Consider the following 26,159-nt stretch of genomic DNA (forward strand, 5'->3'; position numbering starts at 1 on the left):
AGAGCGTGGCTGACTGTTTCGCTTGCTCCTGCTTCTCTCGCTTCGGTTTCCAGGACTCCTTTCAGTCTCTGCCTGGACCGTCTTTTTTTCCTCCATCTCCCAGTTAGGAAAGTTTGCCACAGTCAGGGGCTGGCTGAATCGAGGCACCAATGTAGTGTTTGCTTAAATTGTAAAATTAGCTGGGGAAGTTAATGAGGCGTTCCAAAGAGCGGAGTGTAGAGAAAGGTGCTCCCAGCACCAGGGGGTAGACAGGGTAGGGACAGGAGCCACTGCCCAGGTGTGAGGCAAGGGTCAGCCAGGCAGTGTCCAGGCTTAGGACTTCGCTGTCGCTTGCTTGGCAGTGGCACCTGAGATGTCATCTCCTCTGGCTCTTGGGACAGCTCCTCTGGCCCTTCTGAGTCTGTTGAGATGCCCTACTGCAGCTCCAGGGATAGCCCCAGACTGCCCACAGCTGCCCTCGGTTAGCTGCTCTGGCACCCTCCTGCCTTTTTTTGTTCTGGGCAAGGAAGAAGAGACAAAGACTAAATGCTTTGTCTTAGGAGGAGCACCTCGTGGGTGCCAGTTTGTGTCCTGGCCGCTCCACTTGCGATCCAGCTCCCTGCTACTGACCTGGGAACAGCAGCTCAGGGTAGTCCAAGTGCTTGGGGGCCCTGCCTCCCACAGGAGAGACTTGGAAGATGCTCCTGGCTTCAACTTGGCTCATCCTTGGCTGTTGCAGCCATCTGGGGAGTGAACCAGTGGATGAAAGATCTGTGGCTCTGTCTCTTCCTCTCTCTCTCTCTCAAATAAATAATCAATCTTTTTTTTTTTAAAGGAGCCCATAGTGGAAAGGAGGAGGTTAAAGACAGCAATGACAATGATAGCCAGCCAACATCTACTAAGGGCTTACAGGTGCCAGGCACCGTGCCTTAGTGTTTTCTCCGTTACCACATTCGGTCCTCACAAGACCAATGTGAAGCCAGTACTGTGGTTTTGTATCCATTTTGCACATGAGAAAACTGAGTTTACGAGGTCACCAGCAAGTAAGAGGGCCCCCTTGCTCCAGGAATGCCTGGCTCTGAAGCCCCCAGCTTTAGCTCTGAGGCCATGCCCATCACCTCTGAGGCTGTGCACCCACCTCCCAGCCCACAGGGTACAGACTGTGCGCTTGCAAATGCTGCCCTTCAAGCTTTGCAAATCCTGGTCTCCAAGGTGCATGCGCAGGAGCTACCAGCAGACTCGCAGGTCCTCTCGTCACACCAAACCAATCTGTTTCCAAGCAGCAGCTCCATGTCGTGTTAGTTGTCAGAAACACTTGAATAATGGCACGGGCTTCACATAGGAAATAGTTACCCGACCTGGGCCTTCTGCAGGGGGCGAGCCAAAAAGAGTTTTTGTTTTGGTTTGGTTTTTTTGCTGGGGAGACGGGCGTTAAGCGTGACAGGCGATATTTTGAGTGTGGCGCGAACGTTCAGGCTTCTGAATTGTGAGCCTGAAAATGTCAGTGCTGTGGCTGTAATGTAACACCTCAATTATGGTGCAGGGGGTAAGAAAGCCACACTCGGAAACCTGCAAGCTTCTTTAGATCCATGGCCTGAGCCACAATTAAGGTTTCAGAAACACCAAAGGCAAGCCAATGAGTGTCATTTTTAACCAGTTTGAACATTTTACTACTTCCTAACATCAGAAGCACCCGGGTTGGAGAGCCCGCTTCTTGTCCTCAATAAAGTGATTAAGCTGAATGGTGTTGGGGAGTATTATTAGGCTGAGAAGGGCTAAAAATAGACACGCTCTGTTTTCTGAAAGCCACAGCGGGCCTGGCAGCCTTGAGGTGCCACTGAGGGGCCCGAGGAGGATGGAGAGTGGCAGACCCCTGGGCTCCAGATCTGAGATGGGATAAGAGGGTGCTGCGGCGGGTGAGGATGGTGATGGGGCCTCTTTCCCAGCAGTCATCCAGAATGGAGAAACAGTGGAAGCCGTGGTGGGCAGAGACGTGTGTGTGTGTGTGTGTGTGTGTGTGTACTGATGAACTTAGAGTAACTGCTAAGTCTAGGAGTCCAGGAGGGACACAGCCCCAAGCTAGTCTCATTTCCCTGCTGTTTTAGGGGGTGCATCTGGGCAGGAAGGGGGAAGTTGTTGGGCACATGCGAACCAGGAGTGAGAGTCCACTCTGCAAAGCCCTGGTTCATTGGTGTGCTCAGCCAAGGTGCCTTGAAAGGACTTTTTGGTTAACAGAAGGTCAACCAAAAAAAAAAAAAAAAAAGACCACCCCACCTTGTCTATTTTAGCCTTTGCAATGCGCTGTCATTCAGTGTGAGAATCCATTTTCCTACTTTTCGGTGAACATGATTGATTGTTTTTTATGAAGGAACGTCTTGCTTGCTTAGGCGTCACAAGAGAATGCCCGAGAAGGGAGTCAGACAGTGAGGGATGTGCCTCATCAGGGGTTGGTTATAAGTCAGTCTTGGAGGTGGGTTGTGCCTTCTCCCCTGTAAAGGTCTACATATTTTCCACGTCTTTGAATTCATTCTGCTCTAGCTTTTGAGGACAGAGAGGGGCTAGGAACATGATGTCCATTTGCAGATGGCGAAACAGGCCAAGAAAAGCAGGACCTCAGGTTGCACTGATGTCCACAGCATAGCCCGGTATGGATCCTTCCACCTCTGCTCCAGTCCACTGTCTCTGATCGACATTGCAGGATAGGTAATGAGGGTTGTTTCAACGGGCGAAGGGCTGCGAGGAGGCGCTTTGACATGAAGGCAGCCTTGGAACCCAGGGGGAAGAGCTCCTGGCTCCTGGGCACGAGCCAGAGCGTGGAGAAGAGCCGAGCACTTGAGTGCACTGCCTTCTTCTCCCCTTGATGTGAACTTCTCACGCTTTATTATGCCCGAAGGCCTTGTTCTCTGACACAAGCTATGAGGCCTTGGGCAAGTGAGCTTTCAGAACCTCAGTTTTCACATCTATAAAACGAGGATAATCTTGGAACTATTGGGAATAGTAAATGGTGCATTGCACGTAAGGTGGTTCACACAGTACTTGCTTCATAGTCCATGTGCCGTGGATGCTGGTGGTCAGTATTCCTGCCCTGCTTGGCCAACAGCTGCAGCAGCAGCACTGGCACTCCTCACAGCGGGGGGCGTCCCCAGCAGGACCCCTTGGATCCCGGGAAGGGAAGGATGGGCAAGGGGTTGTTAGGCAGGTCCTGAGTCCTGGTTACTGTGCTTAGTGCTTCCATGTGCATTTCCTCATTTAAATTTCCCTGCAAATCTTGGCCTCATTTCTGAGTGAGTGGTGCCCCTGGAGCTGTGCAGCTTCAGGCCTGTATCATCGTCTGTTTAACGGACGAGGAACCCAAGGCTTAGGGAGGTTGAGTGTCTAATGCTCTTGATGTGACTAGTGGAGAGCTAAGCCGACATCTCAGTTCTATGGGCGTCAAAGCCTAGGCCCTTCCTGCTAAACCTTCTGTGATGGGGACATAGCAGTGAAGCCCCTGTCCAGGCTGAACCCAGCCTGGATATCTGGGAGGGCTGGGGCATTGCTTCCCGGGAGGATCTCCAGAGGAAGAAGAGTGTCCACCTGCAGGGCCTTGTGCTCGCCGCCCGTGGAGTAGCCACTGGATACCTGGATGCACACACCTGCCAACTGGCTTCTTGGGGAGGGGAGTGGCTGTCCTAGTTGTGAGAGCATCTGAAGACTTCTGAAGGGCTTTCTGCCTGGTCTTTTGTTGAAGTGGGATTAACCAGTACATATCCATCACAAAGACAGATGCAGGTGGCATTGGAGAAAGATGGTAGGAGAGAGGAGCACACAAGGGCTTGTGGGGAAGGAGAGGAGAAGAGCCCTGGTTTTCATTTCTCCTTTGCCAGTCAGGACTGTGGTTCTTCCCCAGGGAAGAAGGGTATGTGTGTGTCTACACATGTGTGCATGCAACCCCATCTCACATGTAGGATGCAAGCCCATGACACAGCACTTTGAGGTCGCTTCAGAAGGACCACGGTATAGCCGAGGCGGAGAGGAGGAGGTCAGAAGCTCAGGCGGTAAACAGCTGTGGGCTGCCTCGGTGCTGGCAGGAATGCTTTTTATTCTGAGCCACTCACCTGCGAGTCCCCAGGAGGGGATCAGGGAAGGAGGCGACTTTGGGGTCTAGGAGTCGCGGGGCCATCCCACCAATCGTGGCCGAAAGCCCCAGGCCTTTTCACCTAGCTTCGTACACATGCCACCGCTGTGTCGCTGTCTTTCTTAAAACAAGCCAGGTGTTCCCTGCAGCTCAGAGGCCAGCCCCTGGCACAGCCTCACAGGCCCTCCGCCTCACTCTGGCTAATGATTCTCCCGAGTCTGGACTCTCTGTTCCATTTCACCCACCTGCTAGGTGCAAAGCAATAGATCCCTGGACGTGGATCCCCCTGGCTGCACCAAGGAATCCAGTCCCAGCTTGGTCCAGCCAGCACCTGCCCCTCCAACACCAAGGGCCACAAGCATTCGAGCTCCCTGTTTGAGCACATCCCCCTTTCTTTGTCACATGCTTCCAGTTTCTTCTCATACAACACCTGTTCATCTGTTCTTCCCCTTGGAGGTGTCTCCATTTAAAACTTGTTGTTGACAGAGAAGAGGTCACTCTGCTTAGGCAGTAAACTGTTGGCAGCTGGGACCCTGAGTCCATCTCTCTGTGTTGCTCTGGGCAACAGAACCCTCCTTGCACTGCTGGCCCACCTGCCTCCTCTAGGGAGCCCTGCCCAGCTTCCCAAGGGACAGAATATTCTGCATTCAAGAGTGCTGGAGAGTGGAGGCGCTCTGCTCTGCAGGCCATTCACTCACTGCCGTTGGGCCTTCCCCCAGGAGTGTCACCAACTGGAGTTCCTGGGGACTCTGGCCAGGGGCTGGCCTTTTGGAGCTCATTGGCTTGATGAAGTGAGATTATCCTGTAATCACAATGGTTGTGACTCGAGCGCCTCCCACGTGCTTCATATAGGTCCTTGTCTGAACTACTGTGTGAGGGTTAAACCCCATTTTAAGAAAGGAAGCGAGGTTACAAAGTTGATGCCAAGACCACCAATTTCACCAATTAGAGGAAGAACCCCAAAGCCATGTCTGGCCACACTAGCTGTTCTGGGACTTTAGTTGAAAGGGCCTGGCCATTAACCTCATAATCTCTCAGTGGGCACAACATGTCTGGAAGGAAGTCTCCATGTGGGCCACCACAACAGGGCTGACGTTCCCACCCTAAGATTTTTTGTGTCTTTGTACCGATGGAAGTTGCCAGAAGAAAGAGATTAGAGACGGTGCTCAGGTGAGCCTCCAGCTCAGGTCTCTTAGACTTCAGGAAGACGTGTGTGGCTTTTAGTTGTAATAAATACACCATCCTGCTTGTGTTGTATTTAAAATGATTTACCTTACATCAGTTTGCGCTCCTTGGTTACCTTCTGCGTGGGCAGAGGGAAGAAACAATGCCATGAGAATGTGGCTGTGAACAATGAGGGGAGCCGAGTTGGGGGGTGATGCTTGTTGTTTTCTTGATCTTCTTCCAGGAAGAGTGACCCGACCCTGACTTTGCTTGTACATTGTTGGTTTGGGGTGCATGGTGGTTAGTACCTTCTGCCTTTGTCTTCCGCTGTGAGAGGAAGCCTGCTGAATGGAGGCTTGGTCACAGGGCACGTCTCTTTCCCTTCTTTTCTGCTTTGTCTGAGCAGGAGTGGTAAGGATATTTTCAATGTTGTGATACATCTATTGCATGCATTTGATGTTTATGTGTGTCTCATACAGTGACGCTGGGGATAAAATAATAGCTGTCATGATGAGACGGTGGTGAGACAGTTACTGTATGCCAGGACTTCAAAAGTTCATGGGAACATCTTGTATTAAAAGATACATTTGTTTTGGTGCAAAAATTTTTTTGAAATCCATGGATAGTTTTCCTGTAATATGCAAAGTTTGGAGACCTCTCAGATGCATGGATTTCACCTTTTTAGCACAAAAATAAGCTTTTAATTCTATTTCGCTGTTTTTTTTTGAGTTTTTTGAGTTTTTTTTGAAGTACCTTCTTAGTATTTCAATGAATCATCACTCACCCAACTTTGTAATGTAGATAACCTGAGCTCGGACAAAACAAACCCAGAAAAGATACTTTGCTGGCCTAGGTGGCCCCTGGAAATGGTGGAGCTGGCTTGCCTCTGAGTTTGACTGCAGCAGGCACGGCCCCAGCTGCTATGCTGCGTGGTTGTGTGCATGTACTGGCCGTGCCTGTGGCTCAGCCTGTGGATTACCTGGTGGCGCTCTAAGTGGTAAGGAGGGAGCTTTGCAAGCCTCCTTGGCTGAGGAGGTGGACTTGTGTTCTTTCGGTGAGAGTGGGAGCTCAGGACCCCAGTGCAATGGAGCCTGCTGGGAGCCTGCTGTTTATTGGGTAGGCAAGCAGGTGCTTCAGCATTTCCCCTTGGTGTCTTCCGAGGACTTGTCTCCTCCAAAAGGGCTGTGAAGCCAAACACAAGCTGTCAGCTGTTGCCCAGGTCACCGGTGAGAGGCTGACTTCCAGAGATCTGAAAACCAGCCGCCGTCAACCCCAGGCGTCTCCCCTCTCTCTGTTGCTCAGTCCAGGAGGCCTTCCCCCACGGCATCGTCCACCACAGCTACAACCTGCGCCGGCTGATAGGGCTGGTGGTTTTCCAGGCAGCCGGCATGGCCCACCTGCTTCCCCTTTTGCCTCTGAAAGAAACCCCGGTGCTGGGGCTTTCACTCTGTTGATAAAGGAGAAGGAGCGTGCAAGCGAGCGAGCGTGCAAGAGCTGGGGAGCAAGCGTGCCTGCAGCTCCTCCCCAGGGCACAGATCCCCTGGAGGGAAAGAACACGCAGTGCTGGCCTTTGGAATGGGCAGCCAGTGTACTGTTCTCCGTCTGATAAGAGGTACTGTAAATAAAACTGTACACTGTGGCCTGCTGTAAAGTGCTCTGCGTCTGTACTCATTGTTCTGACAGCTTGGGCTTTTTTTGGGTCTGCTGTTGGGTACACTCTGTACTTCCTTATGTAAGCAGGCATGCATATCTCATCAGAACAGTCAAGATGTTTATTTTAAAATCTCAAGGAATTAAAAAAAAAAAAAAGGACACACCACTCCACATTGGATGCTGGCAAACGTGGCGTGTTTTTCCAGTGCTTCCTTTGCTTTCTGTGTTTTCCTTATTATCGCAGAACGAGGCGGGGAGAGGCTTGGGAGAGGGAGGGCTTTGAGGGCTTCTGTCTGTCTCTCATTGGCTTCTGCCTGGTATCCTGGAAGAGACCCCACTCCTCAGATGCCTTCAGCGTCATTGACCCCTTCCTCAATGTGCAGGATCCTCTGACCCCGTTTCTGGTTAGGGCAAGGAGAGAGTCCAGAGGTGGTGGCTGGGGTGTGTGTGTGGTGGTGATGGTGGGGTAGCTGAGGCTGGGGTGTGTGTGTGTGGTGGGGTAGCTGAGGCTGGTGTGTGTGTGTGTGTGTGTGTGGTGGGGTAGCTGAGGCTGGGGTGTGTGTGTGTGTGTGTGTGTGGTGGGGGTAGCTGAGGCTGGTGTGTGTGTGTGTGTGGTGGGGGTAGCTGAGGCTGGGGTGTGTGTGTGGGGTAGCTGAGGGGAGCTGTCCCCAGCCTCTGCTGCATTTCAGCTCTGTTGTGGCTGGGATCCTGGCATTTAGAGAAAGCTTTCTGTGTTTGTGCTTTCCTGTCTGCTTCCTCCTTTGATTCCTGCACGCAAGTCGGAGTGAGCTTTAGCACAGAGTGAACGCTGCCCCGGGGCTGGCAGACTCAGCGCAGCCTCAGCGTCCAGTGGATTTATAGTGTCCGTGTCGTCTTGTCACCAAATTATAACCTGCTCTCAACCATCTTCCTTTAGCCCCTGTCTAACCTCCTGGAAGAGTCAGGAAGTTAGGGGGAAATGAGAGCAAACTAGGAGTCAGGAAAACCCCGACTGTCAGCCATCCCTCGAGCATCCTTGAGCCCTCTTCTACAGGGCCCTGGGGGACTGGCAGGCACGGGATGTCTGTCTATCTGCGCACCCCACCTCCAAGGTTTAGTTCATTTATTTGAAAGGGGATAGAAGGAGAGAAACAGATATCTTCTGTTTGTTGGTTCACTCCCTGAATGACTGCAAAGGCCAGGGCTGGGCCGATCAGAGCCAGGAGCTTCTTCCAGGTCTCCCACGTGGGTGCAAGGGCCCAAGCACTTGGGCCATCTTCCACTGCTTTCCAGGGTGCATTAGCAGGGAGCCAAATCAGAAATGAAGCAGCCAGGACTTGAACCGGTGCCTGTATGGGATGCTGACACTGTAGCCGGAGGCTTACCATTCCATGCCACAGCACAGGCTCCTCTGCCTGTCTCTTTAACAGCTGGGAACACTGACTCTCAGATGAGCTCAGTGCCTGGGGTAGGGATGAAGGAGTCTCCCAGCAGATCACTGCCAGCCAGTCTGGGGTGCTCTCTAGCCTTGCGGGGTCTGCCTGGGGACAGGAAGGCCACTGGATGCGTGGCCGGGTGGGGCTGTTTGCTTGCTGCCAGAGTGAGTGTGTGGCCGGCCAGGCTGGAGGTCCTGCTGTAGAGGCAGAGACAGCCCCCTTCCTAACCTTGGCTTTCTTCTCCCTGAGACTGGCCTGAGCTCCAGCCAGAGGCTGTGTCCTTGAATGTTTCAAAGAGAGGCAGTAGAGAGCCCAGAGTTTGTAGAATAAGGACTCTGCCACCCCCTAGGGGACAGCTTGGCAGTGCCCTCCATGGTCACCACCCCCTTCCCAGGCCACTTCAGCACCAAGAACCTGCCTGAGGGTCTGCTTAATGAGTGTTCAGTGGGCTTGAGGTGCACATCGGGCCAGGCGCCAGGGGTGTGGCAGAGCCAGGGCGGATGCTCACTTGCTTTTCGGCGCTACAGTCGGCTGGGGAAGACGGACAGAGCCAGGAACACTGGGTGGTGGATGGGCTTCTGGGGCTCGTGGTGGGGGCGGCTGGGGGGGATTCGGGAGACAGGTTTGTGAATAGCCACTGATATGGATATACGGGTCTGATGACAGATGTTTCTGCTCCACTCCACAAAACAATCACTCACCTCAAATTAGAGGGACAAGGGTGTGTGCATGTGTGGTGTGGTGAAATATGTCTTTACAGATGTGAGACTCACTTTGTACAAGATAAATGACTCCCACATAACTGTCCATTGAATTTCAGCAAAATCAATCCTACTCTAATTGCACGGAGGGAGTTCTTTCTTTAAAGAGTCACAACTGGTGGTGATGGTAACCACTACTTTACAGGTTCTGCACACGTGCTGGCCACGTGCAGGCCACGTGCAGGGCCCAGCACTTTACCTACCTTGTGTCAAGCCTCTGAGGAATGTCCTCTTGCTGTTTCCATTTTGCAGACAGACTCATAGAGGTTAGGTGACTCTGAGGGTCCTGGCTGGTGTCTCGCTCACTGGGATTTGACCTCTGCTCTGTTGGATTCGAACCCAGGGTTCTTAACCCCGAACCACTGCCTCCGGAGGCACACATAGCATCAGTGATACGAGTCTCATGTCTGCAGGGTACTTTGTGATTAGCAAGGAGTTTGGTATTCAGTAACATCCCTGCCTCCTGTGGTCCTCAGAGCAGCCTCTGTGAGGCAGACAGATAGGCTCAAGCCCATTTTACAGATTGGAAACAGGCTCATTGAGGCGTGATGACTGATGTCATGTCCACATCAGTGAGCAGCTAAGTCAATTCTGAAACGCTGTTCTCCCTGGATTGGCTCTGGATTGGCTCTGGATTGGCTGTTCTCTTCCTGGGTTCACTGGGATCTGTGATTCCTAGAGGGGATGGCATGAGGCTAGCTCACTTCATCTTCCTGCTGTGCTCCTACTGCTGTTTAATTTCTCTCCCTAGGGGCTGGCATCGTGGTATAGCAGGTAGTTGTCGTCTGTGATGCCAGCTTCCCATATGGGCACCGGTTCAAGTCCCATCTGCTAATGCCCTGGGAAAGCAGTAGAAGATGGCCCAAGTCCTTGGGCCCCTGCCACCCGAGTGGGAGACCTGCAAGAAGCTCCTGGCTTTGGGCTGGCTAAGCCCTGACTGTTCTAGCCACTTGGGGAGTGAACCAGTGGATGGAAGATCTCCTCCCACTGCAGCTCTGCCTTTCAAATAATAAATCTTAATAAAAAATGTGTTTACCTGCCGTCGATCCCTTGCCCTGCCTCTGTCTCCCACTGGCCCCTCCCCGACTCTGTCCATCCTGCCGGCCTCCTTGTTCTGCTTTGCCTGGAGTGGACGTCTTCAGAGAGTTTCCTGCTGCCTTCACTTCTCATCTGACATCAGCTCTGTAGAGAGGTCTTCCCCAGCCGCTCATGTAAAATGGTAGCCTGTGCCATCCTCTATCCCTCTTCCTTTCTTGATCACTTATCACTACCAGGCCTCCCTTATATTTGCTTGCTTAAAAAAAAAAAAGCCAGCCATCTCCTCTGGACTGCAAGCTCCATGCGGGCAAGATTCCATCTCTTTGGTTTGCTTTCTGTGATCTCCCTTTTGTACTCAGTGCACCTCCCAGCACCAGCCCCCGTGTGCAGGAAGGGTATAAGGGGGTCCTGGCCGTCTCGGAGTTGCATCCCCAGAGTTCTCCCCTCTCCAGGATGAGCCCCAGGAAATGCTGTGGAGTAAACGCCCCTCCTAGGTCCACGTGCACCTGTCGTGCTCAGCTGGCATGACCTCCTCCCCTCCCCTGCCACCCCGCCATTGATGCTTTATAAATGTATGAGCGGCTGCATGATGTCACCGTAATGCATTTTGGGAATAGCCATGTGGTTTATACACACTCGAGTTGCTTTGAATGCAAACCTGACATCATCCTGAAGGCAGCAGCGAACAACATATGCACAGTAAACAGGCAGAGACTGTCTTATTGATTAACAGATGAGGCCTCTATTATCGATCAAAGCTTGGCGAGGAAATTTATCACTTTTAATTTCAGGGCTGCCAAATATTTCTGCCTCTGAGCCAGCCATTACGGAGACAATTTAAAGGCACCAGCGTGCTTGGGAGAGAGAATTCCGTCTGGTTCTCTCTGCTAGGCTCCTGTAGCTGCAGAAGTGCTTGTCTTTGCTGCTTGGCTCACCCTGGAGAGCTGGCGTGGGGGCGGGGGGAGGTCATAGTCTCCGTGGGTGGGGGCAGGAGGAGTATCGGGGCTGGCAGTGGGAGCCAGCAGCTGTAGTCTCCCCGTGTGATGAGGACAGGGCACTTTCACACACTCAACCTGATTCCATGACTTCAGCACGTGTGGGTGGAGTGGGGAGGGCTTTGAAGGGGACCAGATGTGGTCAGGCGTGGGCCCAGCCAGCACCCTGGACTACACCGTGTGCACATCTTCATCTGAACTTGTCTGCTGGCGCACATCCGGCCCTTTATTTCCTACCCACCCTCCTTCCTCTCTCTCTGCCTCGCAGTCATTAAAGAGAGAAGCTGCTACAGGGGCACGGGTGGCAGTTTTCCGAGAAGCCTTCCACCCCATCGCCCTTTGAAGCCCTCATATCGTCAGGCATCTCGCTGGGTTGCAGGGCTGCGGCCCGAGGCTGAGCCCACGGGCGCCCGTCCCTTCCCAGCCTACGCTCCCCTCCTTGCCCCCCACCCCTTCTATAGGGAGCCGTGAGAACGGCCAAGCGAAGAAAGAAATACGATGAAAATCAGATCCCTTGCAGATCCACGGAAAATCATTGGTACCTAATGATTTGGGACTTGGGGGGGGGGGTGTCGTTTCTAATTGGAGGGAAGCGCAGCTGCCTCCAGCCCCCACTTCCCTACCCTGGCCCACTCTGCACTTGGAGATGAACGTGCTCCCAACGGCTACCTCTGCAAACACAGTGTAGCTGCCTCAACGTCATCCATGGTAGGAATTGTCTTGGCTCCTTCTTCAAAGCTCTGTGAGCCACGCACCAGGTGCTTGGCCAAGGGTGGCCTGCAGCTTGGAGGGACACCCAGAGGTCATCATGAGATTCTCCCTGCCACCAGGTGAAATTCAATGCTAGCCACCTAAGACGAATGACAATATTTATTTTTAATGCTGTTCAGGAAGAGCAATTTCGTGTCTTCCTCGGGGTACTTGATCACTCATTTATTCACTCAGACAACTCTTATTTGTTGAGCTCTTATTTAGACTACATCCTGCTTGTCATTAGGAATTGGGCATTGATGAGATGGACACAGTCCGTGTCCTCGTAGGACCTCACATTCCAGACCTGCAGGAGGGTTCTCACGTGCTCCACTGGCCAGATCGCCCGCTCCATCGCCGTTTAAGTCTGTGCTTATACAGTGCGCCTCGTGAGTTATATTCCTTAAGTGTCTGCTAATATTCCAAGACACAGGTTTTCAGACTTGTAAGTAGTGGAACCATTTTTCCAAATCCAATTTTACACAAAGCCCCGATGTATAAAATGGTAAATTGGGTTTCCTTTTCTTTCCTGTTTGAGCCAAGAAGAGGGAGCAGGGCCTCCACCCTTTTCTGCATGCATCTTTGCACATGTAAGGGGTCTGGAGGGCAGAGGGATCCAGAGTGAGGGCTCTGAGGCCAGGCTGCCTGGGTTTGAGCCCAGCTTCACTGCTACCCACTGTGTGACACTGGGCAGAGTCCTTAACCTCTCTGCGTTTGAGTGTAGCCGTGTGCTAAGTGGGTGTCGCAGTGGAGTGTACTTTCAGTGGTTGTTGTTAGGTTATGGTACACGTTAAGCACGTAGCATCATGTCTGGTATGTAGTAAAGCCTGGGGAAATCTGTGGTGGTTTGAAACTAGTACTAAGGACTGCTACTCGGTGTAAGAAGTAGTTCTGGCTCTATGGAGGCTCTGATACAGAAAACACACAGGCACAGTAAAAAACAAGGGGGGGGGGTGCTGAGGCAGGTTGAAAGGAACAGGTACAGTGCAGATGGGAAAGGGTGGAGCAGTGAGAGTCTGGGGAGCAGTGTCCACACACTCTGGCCCTAGAAACTGCATGGATTTGGAATAGGTGGAAGAGCGGGGAGATTCCTGCAGGGCCGAGCCCCATTCAGAGAGGGCGAGGGGGGACGGCCTATTTGTGGAGCTCGACGGCTCCCCGACGTGGGTTGTAGGAGGTCTTGGGGCCAGGTAGAGACTTCATACTCGGTGTGAGCCATCGCATCTTCTTGAATGAGGACGTGTGAAAATTGGCCTTCAAGAAGCCCGCAACTGGTGGGTGCATCCCAGGGTAGCTGGTGGTGTGGAAACCCCTAGAGTCTTAGCGTGCTGCAGGCAAGACATAACACCGCAAAGGCCTGGAGGGGGTGGCCATTCTCCAAATGCAGTAGAAGAGCTCCCTCGAGAAGACACTGGAAGGGAAAACGCTAAGGCTTGTGACAGGTGACCCTGGGATTAGATGCCGTGTTAGAGTCTTGAAGACTATTAGGCAATGGTAGAAAGCACTGTTTGGTCTTGCCCCGGTGGTGTTGTCACGTTGAGCCTTGCAGATTGTGGTTCTAAGCAGTTTTATTACACGGAGGTGCACCGAGTTGGTTTTGTTTATCCACAGGATGTGTTTGGTAACAAGCTCCATGTGTGTCAGGCAGACAGCTGTGCACAAGGTGACAGCGTCCTGAATAAGGTTGCAGAGAGGGACAGGCCCACAGGTGTTTAGAGTAGAGCATGGCCCGGGCTGTGATCTGGGTCATACAGGGTGCAATGGGACATCAGAAAGGGTCGCCTCACCCAGGCACAGGTCTTGCAGCTGATGCCTCTGCAATGAGCAGAAGCTCCGGCTACACCCCAGGGGCCAGGGGCAGAGGGGAGAGTGTCAGAGGCAGAGGATGGGTGGGAGGTGCGGAGGCCTAGTGACAAGGAAAGGGGAGAAGAAGTAGAAACAGCAGTGGAGTGTGAAAGACAGGAGAGCTGAGCTGAGCACACAGAGAGGCGGTGAAGTGAGGCAGGGGCTGGGCTTGAACTCAAGGCACTCAGGGTTTAAAGGGTCAGGTGTAGGTGGTTGGGGGCAGCTGGGGAATTGAGTTTTGGATCCGCCACGTCAGAAGTTCTGGGGACATCCAAGCAGAGATGTATTAGCAATTTCTGCCTTCCCCTAAAGCGTGATGTAGGCCGCAGGGTGCCAGTTCCCCGTCGTGGGAGCCATTTACTCCTTTCTGTCCTTACCTGGAGCTGGCCCTTCAGAATCCCCCTTCTTCCTGGGGTGTCCTGCCTGGACTCCTCCCTGTGCATCTTGGGTGTTCTGATTGTGTCCCTGTTCTCTGGGTGACCCCTGGACAAGGGCAGAGAGTAAATTAGGTGGGTGGTTACTTCTTGGATGAGGGCCTGGGCCGGCTGCCGGGGCCACACATCACTCCCTACTGTGGGTCTTCACAAGTGACCAGCCCTCTTTCCTGTCCTGTGATGGTGGCCAGGACCCGCCTTGTGCTACTGGAGTATCGCCCTCATGCTAATGGCCTCTCCTTCCTTTCAGCGGGTGCCAAAGCCTTTGTCTGTGATCAGTGCGGAGCCCAGTTTTCCAAGGAGGACGCCCTGGAGACGCACAGGCAGACCCACACCGGTGAGTTCCCTTTGCTTCCCGTTCTGCAGGTATCCTACAGGCCAAGAGCACATGGGTATGAAGTATCTCAGGGGCAGTCTCCTTGTAGAAAACGGGGTAGCCAGTCATTTTCTGGAGGAGCCGTGAGTGGGGCTGGGCTTCTGCCAGTAGCAGCTGCTCTCCTGTGCAGGGCTGGCTGGGCAGGGATTGGCAAGTGTGGACCTTGCTCCGTAAGAAGAGCTCCTGGGATCTAGGCTGAGACCTCTGTCTGTAACAGACCCCCGAGCTTTCTTCTTCATGGAGGCACCTACTATGCCTTTGTTGAGGCCTTAGGCCGTCCGTGATGTGAGCTAAGCCTTGGTGAACAGTTAAGGAACCTCTCATTATCCATCAGATAAAAAATTCTGAAACTCTTGTGTGGCCACAGTGGGCTGGTTTTCCCTCTGCAAGATTTGAGCCATTGTCTGCAGGAAATCAGTACGTACACAAGCATGTTTTCTAAGCACGTTTGCTAATGATGACGAAGCTCGATTGGATGCCACAGCATTGATTCACAGCATCAGCATCTTCGCATCATTGTAACTGGTGCCATCATCGTGGCAGCTCCCACTTGCCGAGTGCCCAGGGTGTGCCAGCCACTGTCCTCAGTACTGTGCGTGATCCCGCTTGGTCAGTTCCTTCAGTCACTGTTCCCACGTCATAGACGAGGAGACTGGGGCTCAAAGGAGGGAAAGCCACAGTCTGCAGTAGGGATGAGTAGGGTGGAGCCTCGTAGTTCAGGGCTTAGACGGCCTGGGTTTAATTTCCACTACCACTTCCTGTTTGTGGAACCATGCATAAATTATTTAAACTCTTTTATTTTGAGTTTCTTAGTAAAAATGGAATAACAATAGTGTCTACCTCATAGCATAGGGTTGTTGTGGAGATGAAATATTTTATTCGAGGCACTTTACAAAATGCTTGGCTTACAGTTAGCACTTAGCAAAAAGTAGTAGCTGTGTTTAATAAATATTTATTGAGTTCCTACCAGGTGTCCAACACTCGGCAGGCATTGAAGATAGGGCAGTATATGAGTCCGGCAACATTCCTGGCCCTCATGGAACTGAAAGTTGAGAGCCAGTGTCAGCAAATAACTATGCTGTAACATCAGGCTATAATAAGTGCTACTAGGAAGAACAATGCAGGATAAGAGGTAGAGGATGAGAGAGAGAACATGGGTGTTTTGGAAAAATGGTCAGGGAAGAAGGCCTGTCTGAGAAGGTGATTATCTGAGCAGGGTCCTAAAGTGAGGCAGTGAGAAAGGATGAGCAAAGTGAACAGGTGCTTGCAGCAGCTCCGAGGCTGGGCTGAGCCGGACAGGTCCAAGGAACAGCATGAAGGGCAATGTGGTCAGAGATCAGGCAGTGAGTGCGAATGGTGGGAGAGGAGGGCAGATGGTGGAGCCCCTCTGGAAAACAGGTCCTTAAAAAGTTGAACATAGAATTACCATATGATAGAGCAGTTCCTCTTAGGTGTATGTATGCCCCAGAGATAGGAAGACATATGTCCTCACAAAAACTTGGTCGTGACTGTTCATAGTAGTTTTATTCATAATAGCTGAAAATAGGAACAACCCAATGTCTATCAACTGATAAATGGATTAAGCAAATGTGGCGTGTCCATATAGCGGAATAGGATTTGACCATTGAGAGGAGTGGACACTATCTCATGCTACAGTAGGGATGGGTGAGCACTCACCTGCCCAGTGAGAGAAGCCAAGCAGGAAAGGTCACACACTTTATGATCCCATCCAAGTAAAACATCTGCAGTAGGCAAACCCAGAGAGGTGCAAAGTAAATCAGTAGATGCCAGAGGCTAGGGGAGTAGAGGGGTGGATGGGGAGCGACTGATGCTGGAGCCAAAATTTCTTTTTGGAGTGATGAAGATACTTAACAATTGATTGTAGTGGTGGTGGCACAACTCCAAATATATTATAATCCACTGAACTATAACTTTAAAAGCATATGCTACATATTGAATGGTGTGTGTAGTATCTGTCAGGTGCATGTGTGTTTGTCTATAAATGAGCTTTGCTATGTGCCATGTCACTGGCATCACATGTACCACTTCATACAGACATAGCTTTGCTGAGATATAGTATACATGCATACTTCTTTATCTATGTACACACACATTTATAGAGAAGCATGACAAAAAAAAAAGCCTGCTGGAGGGTTTTGAGTGGGAGAAACATGACAATTTATGTGTATCAAAGATTGCTGTGGCTCCTGTGTTAAGCACTGACCCCAGGGACTGTCTGAACTCCAATGGCAGCTTAAAGCAGCAAAGTGCCCTTAGCTCTGACAGTCCAGCGGGCTGACTGGGCTCTGCAGGACGGTTTTCACTTGAAGTCTGTCTTCTGGGTTGCAGTCACGTGGTGGCTGAGGTTGCCATCGTCTGGAGGCTCAACTGGCTGGGTGCACAATGGCTTCTTCACTCCTCTGTCTGACCTTATGATGCTCAGGACTGTAGCTCTGGTTGTCATGAAAGCCAGGGGCACACCAGGTCTCCCAGGGTGCCAGCCACTTTCTTACTGTGAGACCACTTGTACCTGGAATCCCACTCTGAAATTCTCACTTGGGGAGTTGGGGAGACTGAGCTGTGAGCCAGCTTTGCCAGGCAGCTTCATGCCATCCATCCGGATTAAACTGTAGAAGCGTGGAGCAAGCTGCCCTCTCATCCAGGGGCAGGGGAAAAACCGAGCCTCCAAGTGGTGAGTACCTGGGCAGGTTACAACCACGTGGACTCCAGACCCGTACTAAGCACCACTTATGGACCCCGCACATGCTGGGAATAAGGTGGTGACCACTGCAGCAGTATTCTCTGTTCTTGAAAAAAGTGAGCAACCTGAGGCTGGTGCAAGAACTCATCTTTGACCCAGAGTCCTTGTGGTTTGGGGCTTCCCTGCTGCACAAGGGAGAGTCCACCAGAGGGAGGTCAGCTGCCTGGCACACCTGCTTGGATAGAGGAAAACGTGGCTGACTTTCAGTACTCCACACGTGTCTTGCCCAATAAAGCTTGAGTAAACTGAGCTCTTAAAGGGGGAGGAGTGGGATAAGGAGCAAGAGAGCAAGGAGTAGGCTTTGACAGTGCCTCCCCTTCAGCCCGAGTATGAGCCAGGGCAAGTTCCCCCAGCGCTGTGGAGCATTAGCCACCGCCTAGTGTGGGGCAGGCATTGTGCTAGGTACTAAGGGCAGAGACTATAGCAGCTTTGCCACCCGTATAGGGTTGAAAAAGAGGCGACACCCAGGATCCCTCCTCACACAGGGGAGAGCTCCTCTGTCACTCTCTGCACTGCTTCCTGTGGCCCCAGGAGGAAGAGAGAGGCTGGACTACAGAGAATGCGGAAAGTAGCACTTGTGCTCTTGGAGTGGGAAAAACCAAGTGGGTTGTCAGATGTCATTGGAGAGCTGACAGGGTTGGGAGAGAGCACTACAAAGAGTAAAAATCATGCTAATATCACTTGGCATTTTTGATATCTTAAGCATTTATTTATTTTCTTTCTTTTTAAAAAGATTTATTTATTTATTTGAAAGGCAGAGTTACAGAGAGAGGGAGAGAGATGTCATCCATCTGCTGGTTCACTCCCCAAATCCCCAAAGACCACAATGACTGGCTTGGTCAGCCTGAAGCCAGGAGCTTCATCCCGGTCTCCCATGTAGGGGCCCAAGGCCCTGTGCCATCATCTACTGTTAAGCATTTATTTATAGGATATTTAAGATAAATGTCGGCGCCGTGGCTCAATAGGCTAATCCTCCACCTTGCGGCGCCGGCACACCGGGTTCTAGTCCCGGTTGGGGCGCCGGATTCTGTCCCGGTTGCCCCTCTTCCAGGCCAGCTCTCTGCTATGGCCAGGGAGTGCAGTGGAGGATGGCCCAGGTGCTTGGGCCCTGCACCCCATGGGAGACCAGGAAAAAGCACCTGGCTCCTGGCTCCTGCCAGGATCAGCGCGGTGCGCCGGCTGCAGCGGCGGCCATTGGAGGGTGAACCAACGGCAAAAGGAAGACCTTTCTCTCTCTGTCTCTCTCTCTCACTGTCCACTCTGCCTGTCAAAAAAAAAAAAAAAAAAAAAAAAAAAAAAAGATAAATGCTTAATAAGATAGATGAACACTTTATTATACCCATTTATAGATGGGAAAATGGAAGCTTAGAAGCTGCCTACTACTAAGTAGAGAGCTGGAACTTGACACAAGTCCAACTTTGGTGCCCTTCCTACTACTCCATAGCTCCCTGAACCATGTCTAGCTGTTGGGCTAAGCAGTTAAGGGAGTCATTTAGCCCACCGGTCTGACCTGGGCAGTGGTCTTGCGGAGCTCCATGACTGATTTAATAAAGAAGTTCTGACACCTTGATAGCTGTGTCCTCCTCTCGAGGTTGGATACGGTTTCCCTGAATCAAACTGAGTCTGAGTCCCATGCCTAAGAGTTAATAGAGCTGACCTGCAGTGTTGCGTGGAGTGGTGGTATGGTGTCCCACAGGCATTCTTGATACTGAAAATGAGTGTGGAAGAAAGTATTACCGATTCCAGTGTCATGAGCAAATGGCATCATTATATCTCACCCTTTGACCCCATTTAGCCTCACTTTCATGTGTGTGTGTGTGTGTGTGTGTGTGTGTGTGTGTTGCACATCTGCGGGATTTCTGTCCTGGAGCATGTGAGTCCTCCTTGCTTGTGTGCATGTGTGTGTGTTGCACACCTGCAGGATTTCTGTCCTGGTGCGTGTGAGTCCTCCTTGCTCGCTGCCCCCCACCCCCCAAGACCTTGATGGGCGCAAGCTGTTGCTTGGGAAGGCCACACTCATAATCGGGCTGGGCTCAGACTTTGTTGTCACATTTCCATTTTCTGTTTTGGTACAGCAAAGACTTTGAGGAGATAAACAGAGATCATTTTACACCTTTTATATTATGACAAATACATATTGCAAAAACACGGCTGCTTCCAAAATGTTTGGGTTGCAGAGCGGTGAGGAATGAGCAGCGAGACGGCTGCTGAGGTGCCGGTGCCTCATTTACACGTCAGGATTGTTTTTACACTGTTCAGTAAAATAAAAGTGAGAAAGCACACATACACGCACGTGCACGCTCCCAGGCGCGCCGAGTGTACCTCCTGGCTTCTATATCGGGAAGCTCTTAAATTAGTAAGTAGTTCTTTCAGTCCAGATAAACTGATAAATACCATTAATGGCTTAATTTATACCCTGGGTTTGAAATTTGACACACGGACGCTGTCCTGGCTCGGGAAACACAAGTGGTTTTGTGCCAGGGGTTCTAATGACCGATCAGTAATATAAATTGCTGCATCACTGAACAGAAATAGCTTCTCCATGTCATTTGATCTGGAAACTTCTCTGGCCAGGCAGCAGTTAATAAATTTAAAAATAATTACCCTCTTTATTCAAAGTCAAACTAATTAGGAGTGGGTTTTACAAATCATAATGTTGTTCAGGCCACTGTACGTCCCCATTTGGGACTTGAACAGGCCTGGGGGCAACAGGCAGGGTAGGGTGGTGTTAATTAGAGGGCAGGGGAGATGCCTTGACTGCGGGCTGGGATCATCTTCAGCTGGTCTTGGGGATAAGAGAACTCAGAGCAGCCACCTACCTACCTGTGAGCTGCACTTGGGGCCAGGCCATAGAGACTGACGGGCAGGAAGCAGGAGAGGTAAGTGTGAAATGATTGCTTGGGGAAAATGGAGCTGCCTGCAGGCAGGGGGAGTGGATGGGATGATCTCTAAGGTGCTAGCAAGGTAGTTCAGGTTTGTCATGCAGTCTGCCGAGAAGAAGGGCCTCAAGGAGCCTGAAGTCAGAGTGTAAAGTTCAGGGTATTCATGCACGGTGAACCAGAACTTGGAATCTGGTATCAAGCTGTCTAGTTTAAAATTCCAGCCTCACCACTTACAAGTTTTATGATCTCGGGCAAATTGCTCTACTTCCGTAAGCTTTGGTGTCCTGCTTGGAATGTCAGTACAGTAATGGTATCTATCAGAGAAGGGGTGTTGTGAGGATTTATTTTGAATCCATGTCAAGCACTCGGCATACAGGCCTGGCACGGAGCAGGTGCTCGGGAAAGGGTGGTGACCACTGTCACTGCCTCATTGTGGTCTTCATCAGAGGTGTGGAGAACAGTGGTTCCCCTGGGGTAGGCAAGAAGGGGAGGACCCTGTCCATGGTGAGGGTAACGGAAGAACATAAACCACATGCAGCCGCCTTTCCAAGGTGAAGGTGGGGCCTTCAACCATGTGCCTGGCCAAGAGGACATTGCCAGTGTACCCACTGAGCTCATAGCCACTGGGGCCCTCCCAAGCGCAGTTGAGGGAAGTGAGAGCAGGATGAAGTTCCCTGCTTTGAACAGTCTCATGGAACCGCTGTCATAGACTCCAAGGCCCTGGGGCTGGGAATGCCCAAAGCAGCCCAGAGGAGCCACCCCCTGCTAATAGCTTCATAGGTGAAGTGGACACAGAGGCCAGACAGGCTGCTGAACTGGGGTCAGGACCAGGCAGGTGCACCAGCCTCTAGGAGCACCAACCACAGGCCCTGTCACATCTCAGAGGAGGCCTTAGTGGTGCCTGCCCTTGAGGGCTCAGAAACGTTGGGTTTCCTGTGAGGGTGCTGGCCCCTGTTTGCTATTGCTAGGAACTCCAGTATTGTAGACCCCCTGCCTTTTTCAAAGAAGGGCCTTCCATCTCTTCCCACCTTTTTTTCCTCAAGGAAAAGAGGCAGGCAAAGGATGGCCAAGGTCATCCCTGGTTTTAGGAGCTCGAGGACAGCTGCCTCAGGCCCAGGGTACTAGGTGGAACTAGAGCCGCTGTCTCCCCCAGGGCCTAACCTGCTTTGGCAGGTAGCCAGGTTGATGACTCCAGTTTGCAGTGCAGGAGAGTAGCCCATGGGGCTGGTTTGTCCCACCATTCCTTCATTCCTTCCTTACTTCCCAAGTTTTTACGGACCTGCAATGTGCCAAGAACTTTGTGGACCCAATGTATAATGGTACACAAAACCTAGTCCCTGTCTTCTAGAAAGTCACAGCGCTATGAAGGAAGTGAGTAAGTAGGTTGAACTTGCTTTGGGGACAACGTGCTTTCCAGTTGCAATTTTAAGTCTTCAGGAAAGCCCTAAAACACAGACATGTCCCCCTGGTCTTTGCTGGAGAAAACTGAGACCCAGAAAATTTAAGGCAGATCAGTCCAGGGCAGAGTTAGAGCATGTGCCTGTGGGAATGTTGTCTCCTTTCCCCCACCGAATCTCCTGTGCAGGGCCGGGGACAACCGCTCAGACTGAGAAATGGGAGTCGGTTGATGCCCACAAGTTCTGACTTTCGGCCCAAGGTACTCTCCATTCAGACCATAAAATGAGGGCTTTCTTTCACTGGCCTAGAAAAAGTTGACTTAGTTTCCCCATTCCTGTGTCACAGCTGGAGTCACTGGAGCAGATGGAGATGTTTCAGTACTGGTTCCCACCCACTCCGTGTTGCCTGCGAGAGGGTCTTGAGTCCAGAGGCAGCCAGCGCACCTGCTGTCTTCCCTTCCAAGAGCAAGTGGGCACTGGAGACAGCCTTGCCAGAAGGGTTCTTTCCCTTTCAGTGTGAAGGAGGCTAGGGGGCGTGCATGCACACACACACACGCACACTTGCATGCGTGCACGCATGCATTGCAGCTGTGGGATCATCCCCGTGGAGGTTCAGAACTGCATCTCGTCTCCATCCTTGATCTTGCTGCCTGCTCAGACTGGCCTCTCCCTCACTCCAGAAGTTCGTGATGCTTAGGAGAAGCCTCAGGGACTGTCTGTGGCTCTGAACTTCAAGGTAGAAAGTGGAGTCCTTGTTTGGAGGCCTTTCTGCAGTGGCAGGAGGAGCAGGCCGGGACAGAGGACTTTGAAAGGGTGTGCAGTGGCATGACTTCCCGCAGGGCAGCTGCTGACCTTGGCACTCGCCTGCCCTGGCTCTGGCATGGGGGCAGTACTGGGCACCGAGGAGCCGGTTCCACAACGGTAGGACGGCCAGCGACTGTTCTGTCTCCGCTTCTTCCCCTTACCGACAACCTCTCAGTGCCCGGCCCCAGTGGAGGTGGAGGAAGGCAGAGGTGCAGATGATGAGAAATAACTGAAGCCACCTAAAACCTTGCATGGAAAATAAAAGGAAGAGAGCCAGCCTCAGACGGCTGGCCCAGGGGGAGGGTACCGGGAAGGACAGGACACGGAAGCATCAGGTGGCCATGCATACTCCACGCAGGTTGAAAACATAATAGCACTTGACTTTTATAAATATCAGAGGGGATTTGTATAGCATTTCACACCGTGTGCCAAGGAATGTAACACGCGAAAGCTCAAGTTCAAGAACGGCCGCGGATCGTCACAGGCGCTTGGGGAGGGCAGGTCATGTGCTGCTGCCGTACAGTCAGTGCCCAGCCTAGATTTACTCTTGGCCTAATTTCACGCTGTTACTATAAAGGCATGTTGGATGCCTAATATAGAGTTTTATTTTCCAAGCACAGGGCTGGCGGCTGTGGTGGAGCTGTTTGCTGTGGAGTAAGGAGTGACAACCCAGCTGTCACCTGCTGGCCAGACCAGCCAGCTTGCTTCCCCACTGTTCACCCTTGTGGCTCCCAGGACTCCCCCGAGGGCCCCTAGGACTGGTGTGTGTGTGTGTGTGTGTGTATGAATGGATTCTATTTTTAGAGCAGCTTTAGGTTTGTTGCAGAATTGAGGAGAATGTATAGAGTTCCCATGGATTCCTCATCGTGTGCATCCTCTCCCACATCAACACTGAATCTACATGGACATGGCATTATCACCCATGGGCCATGGTTTATATCAGGGTTTGCTCCTGCTGCTGTGTGTTCTGTGGGTGTAGACAGATGGATAAGGCATGTGTCCACCACTGTAGTATCGCCCAGGGTAGTTTCACCGCCCTAAATGGCCCTAAATGGCCCCTGTGTGCTTACTCCCTCGTAGCTTTTTATGTAATGTGTTGCCACTCTGGACAGTGTTTTGAGGGAATTGGTGGTGGTTGGCTGCTGGGGGAGTTGGAAACAGAGAATTGATCCATGGTAGCTTTGGGTTGGAACTGGGTTGAGCTGCATTCACCCAGCAGGCATCCTGGGCATCTGCTTAGACTAGACACGGTGGGCGCTGAGGGGGGATGCAGGTGTGGGCGGGACACGCGTGGTCTCCATCCTTAATGCACTCCCACAGTCGCAGCAATGCTGATGAGCATTGCTGTTGGAGTAGGGGCACCGTGTGACGTTCGGAAGGAGTAACGAATTGGGAGAAAGGAGAACTAGGGTCTTTGCTGCTCTCCTAGGGACTTGCTTTATGACATGGGACAAATTGCTTTGTTTCTCTGCCTCTGTCACATATCAGATGTGGGAATTGAGCAAGGAAAATCGTTGTTTGGGGGATTCTGTGTTTCTAAGCCCAGCCTGAGTTTCTGGTCTTGTTTCGATGGTCTCCATTTTTTTCTCAGCCTTAGTTTTCATATCTGTAAATGGTGATTAACCACTGATGGTTTTTGTCAGGACCCAGTAAAGTGAGAGTACTTTAGAAAGTTCATGGAAAATTAGAATAAGTGGAGTTAAAAGGTGTTTATTTTGATGCAGTTTTTGAAGCCGTGGATAGTTTTGCACAGTGCACACTTCCTACAGACTTTTTGAAGATGCTGCGCTCTCCTCAGTGCCCAAACATTGGGCAGCATGAACTGCAGCTGCTTGCTCCTCGTGGAGGTCTGTGGTCTCCGCCCCTCGCCTGGACACAGGTGTTCCCCCCACTTCATTTAGAAGCTTGTTCCATAACCAGGTTTCCAGTAAATGCTGTGTTTGAGCAGTGGGTCAGAGATGAGGCTCGTTTGCCTTCTAAAAACTGCACGAGGATTTGGAGGGGGAGGAGAGAGTCTGATCTTTGAGGATGAATATTTGGACTTTGGTCTGAGCCTGGCACCCACCGTTGCTTTTGGTGTAGCATCCGATGGAGCCGCCCCAACTCCACTGGTGGGCTTCAATGTGGTACTGCTCCGAGAGGTTTCAGTAGTGACTCACCTGGGGTGGACATTTGGCCTGGTAGTTAAGATGTAGGTTAAGATGCCTGTGTCTCATTTTGGGTGTCTGCATTTGAGTCCTGGCTCTGCTCCTGATTCCAGCCTCCTGCTGATACAGACCCTGGGAGGCAGTGGCGGATGGCTCAAGTGATTGGGTTCCTGCTACCCATATGGGACCTGGATGGAGTTCTTGGCCGCCAGCTTTGACTTCCCAGGCTCTTGTGGGCGTTCAGGGGAGTGAACCAGGTGATGAGAGTGCTCGTGTTCTCTCTCTGCCTCTCGAATAAAGAAATAGATACATACATACATAAATAAATAAGCAAAACAGCTCATCCAGTGGCAGGGCTGGGGTGCGGATTGCTGTTCCCAGCACATGCCCGTCCTGCTCGGATCACCTCTCCTTGCGCGTTTGGGGCCCCCACTTATTCCTCCTAGATTCCTCTCTGCCACTGTTGCTGCTTTAGTCTTTCTCCTCCAGCTTCTCTCCCTTCTTCCTGGTGTCACACCACTGCCCGATGACAGAAAGGAGTTAATAAAAACCAATGTGTAAGTGAAACTTGAAAAGCCATAAATCGCCTTGTTTTTCTAGGATGTTGGTAGCATTTTGATTTAATAGTTGGACAAACACAAGGGCCTATTTTATTCAGAGTTTACAGGCCTCAAGGCTGTTATTCCTCCAAATTTAATAGCATTGAAATTGCAGGGTTTGCTATAATTTGCCTATCGCTTTCTGCTCTACCATTGATGTTTATTGTCAGCGGGATGGAATCTCAATCCGACTCACTTAGATAACATGTCTGTTAAACATTTAGATAATTGTACCGTCATTAACTTGTCACATTATTTTAGAGATTCAAAACAGAGGCAGGGTAAGTAGAGGTACCCAAGGGGGGATGGAGGTGGGGCGGGGGAGGAGGCGGCAGCGGCAGGGACAACCTCTCCCGAGTTAGCAGGAGATGAGAGCGCTGAGCCCACCCTCTGGGTGTCTCGTCACAGGTGTCTCTAAGTTAAAGACAGGTGCGCTGCAGAGGGCTGCTCTGTGCTCAGCTCTGGGGTCCCTTTCTTAGCCACTGACCTCTGTGCTATAGGCTGACTTCTAGCACAGTGAGATGGATGCTCAGAAACCCTCAGAGTTTCATCCTTAACTTTGGCCCTGATGTGCCGAAGACCAGTTTTGAAACTTCCCTTCGGCATGCTTCTTGCTTGCTATTGTAATGACAAAGCTTTGAGAAGGACCCAAATGTCCAAGGGTGAGGAATCTGTTAATTACGGTTGCTGTCGTGGAAAGACGGCCAAGACGTTCTGTGTGGTGAGCAAGAGAAAACAGGTTATATAGGGTGGCCCCATTTAATATAATATACGGAAGCCATCCTGTATGGTTTTGCAAGGCTCCGCACCTGTTAACAGAGATTATCTTTAGACATGGGATTAAAGGGCAATATACTTTCTGCTTTGTCTACTTTTGAATAATAGTTATTAGTTACAAGCACATACCACTTACATAATTTTTAAAAATCAAAGGCTTCTAAACAAGAAAAATACCACCTTGAGTCCCATTCTTTCTAGGGAGTAGGACTGACAGAAAGACAAGGCTGTGAGTATCCAGTAGATGGGTTTGAGAGGTTGCTAG

At 51.4% G+C, this 26,159-nt stretch overlaps 1 protein-coding gene across 3 annotated transcripts in view; it reads left to right on the forward strand.

Moving 5' to 3' along the window:
• ZBTB16 (zinc finger and BTB domain containing 16) overlaps positions 1 to 26,159 on the forward strand; it is a 186,826-nt gene that overhangs the window by 109,744 nt on the left and 50,923 nt on the right. For all 3 annotated transcript variants that reach the window (XM_002708425.5, XM_017343233.3, XM_051819548.2), the window contains exon 4: positions 14,402 to 14,488. In XM_002708425.5, the coding sequence (XP_002708471.1) occupies positions 14,402 to 14,488 (87 nt within the window). The remainder of the gene's footprint in view (positions 1 to 14,401; positions 14,489 to 26,159) is intronic.

This window comes from Oryctolagus cuniculus, chromosome 1 (assembly GCF_964237555.1).
Source record: "Oryctolagus cuniculus chromosome 1, mOryCun1.1, whole genome shotgun sequence".
Classification (NCBI taxonomy): Eukaryota; Metazoa; Chordata; class Mammalia; order Lagomorpha; family Leporidae; genus Oryctolagus; species Oryctolagus cuniculus.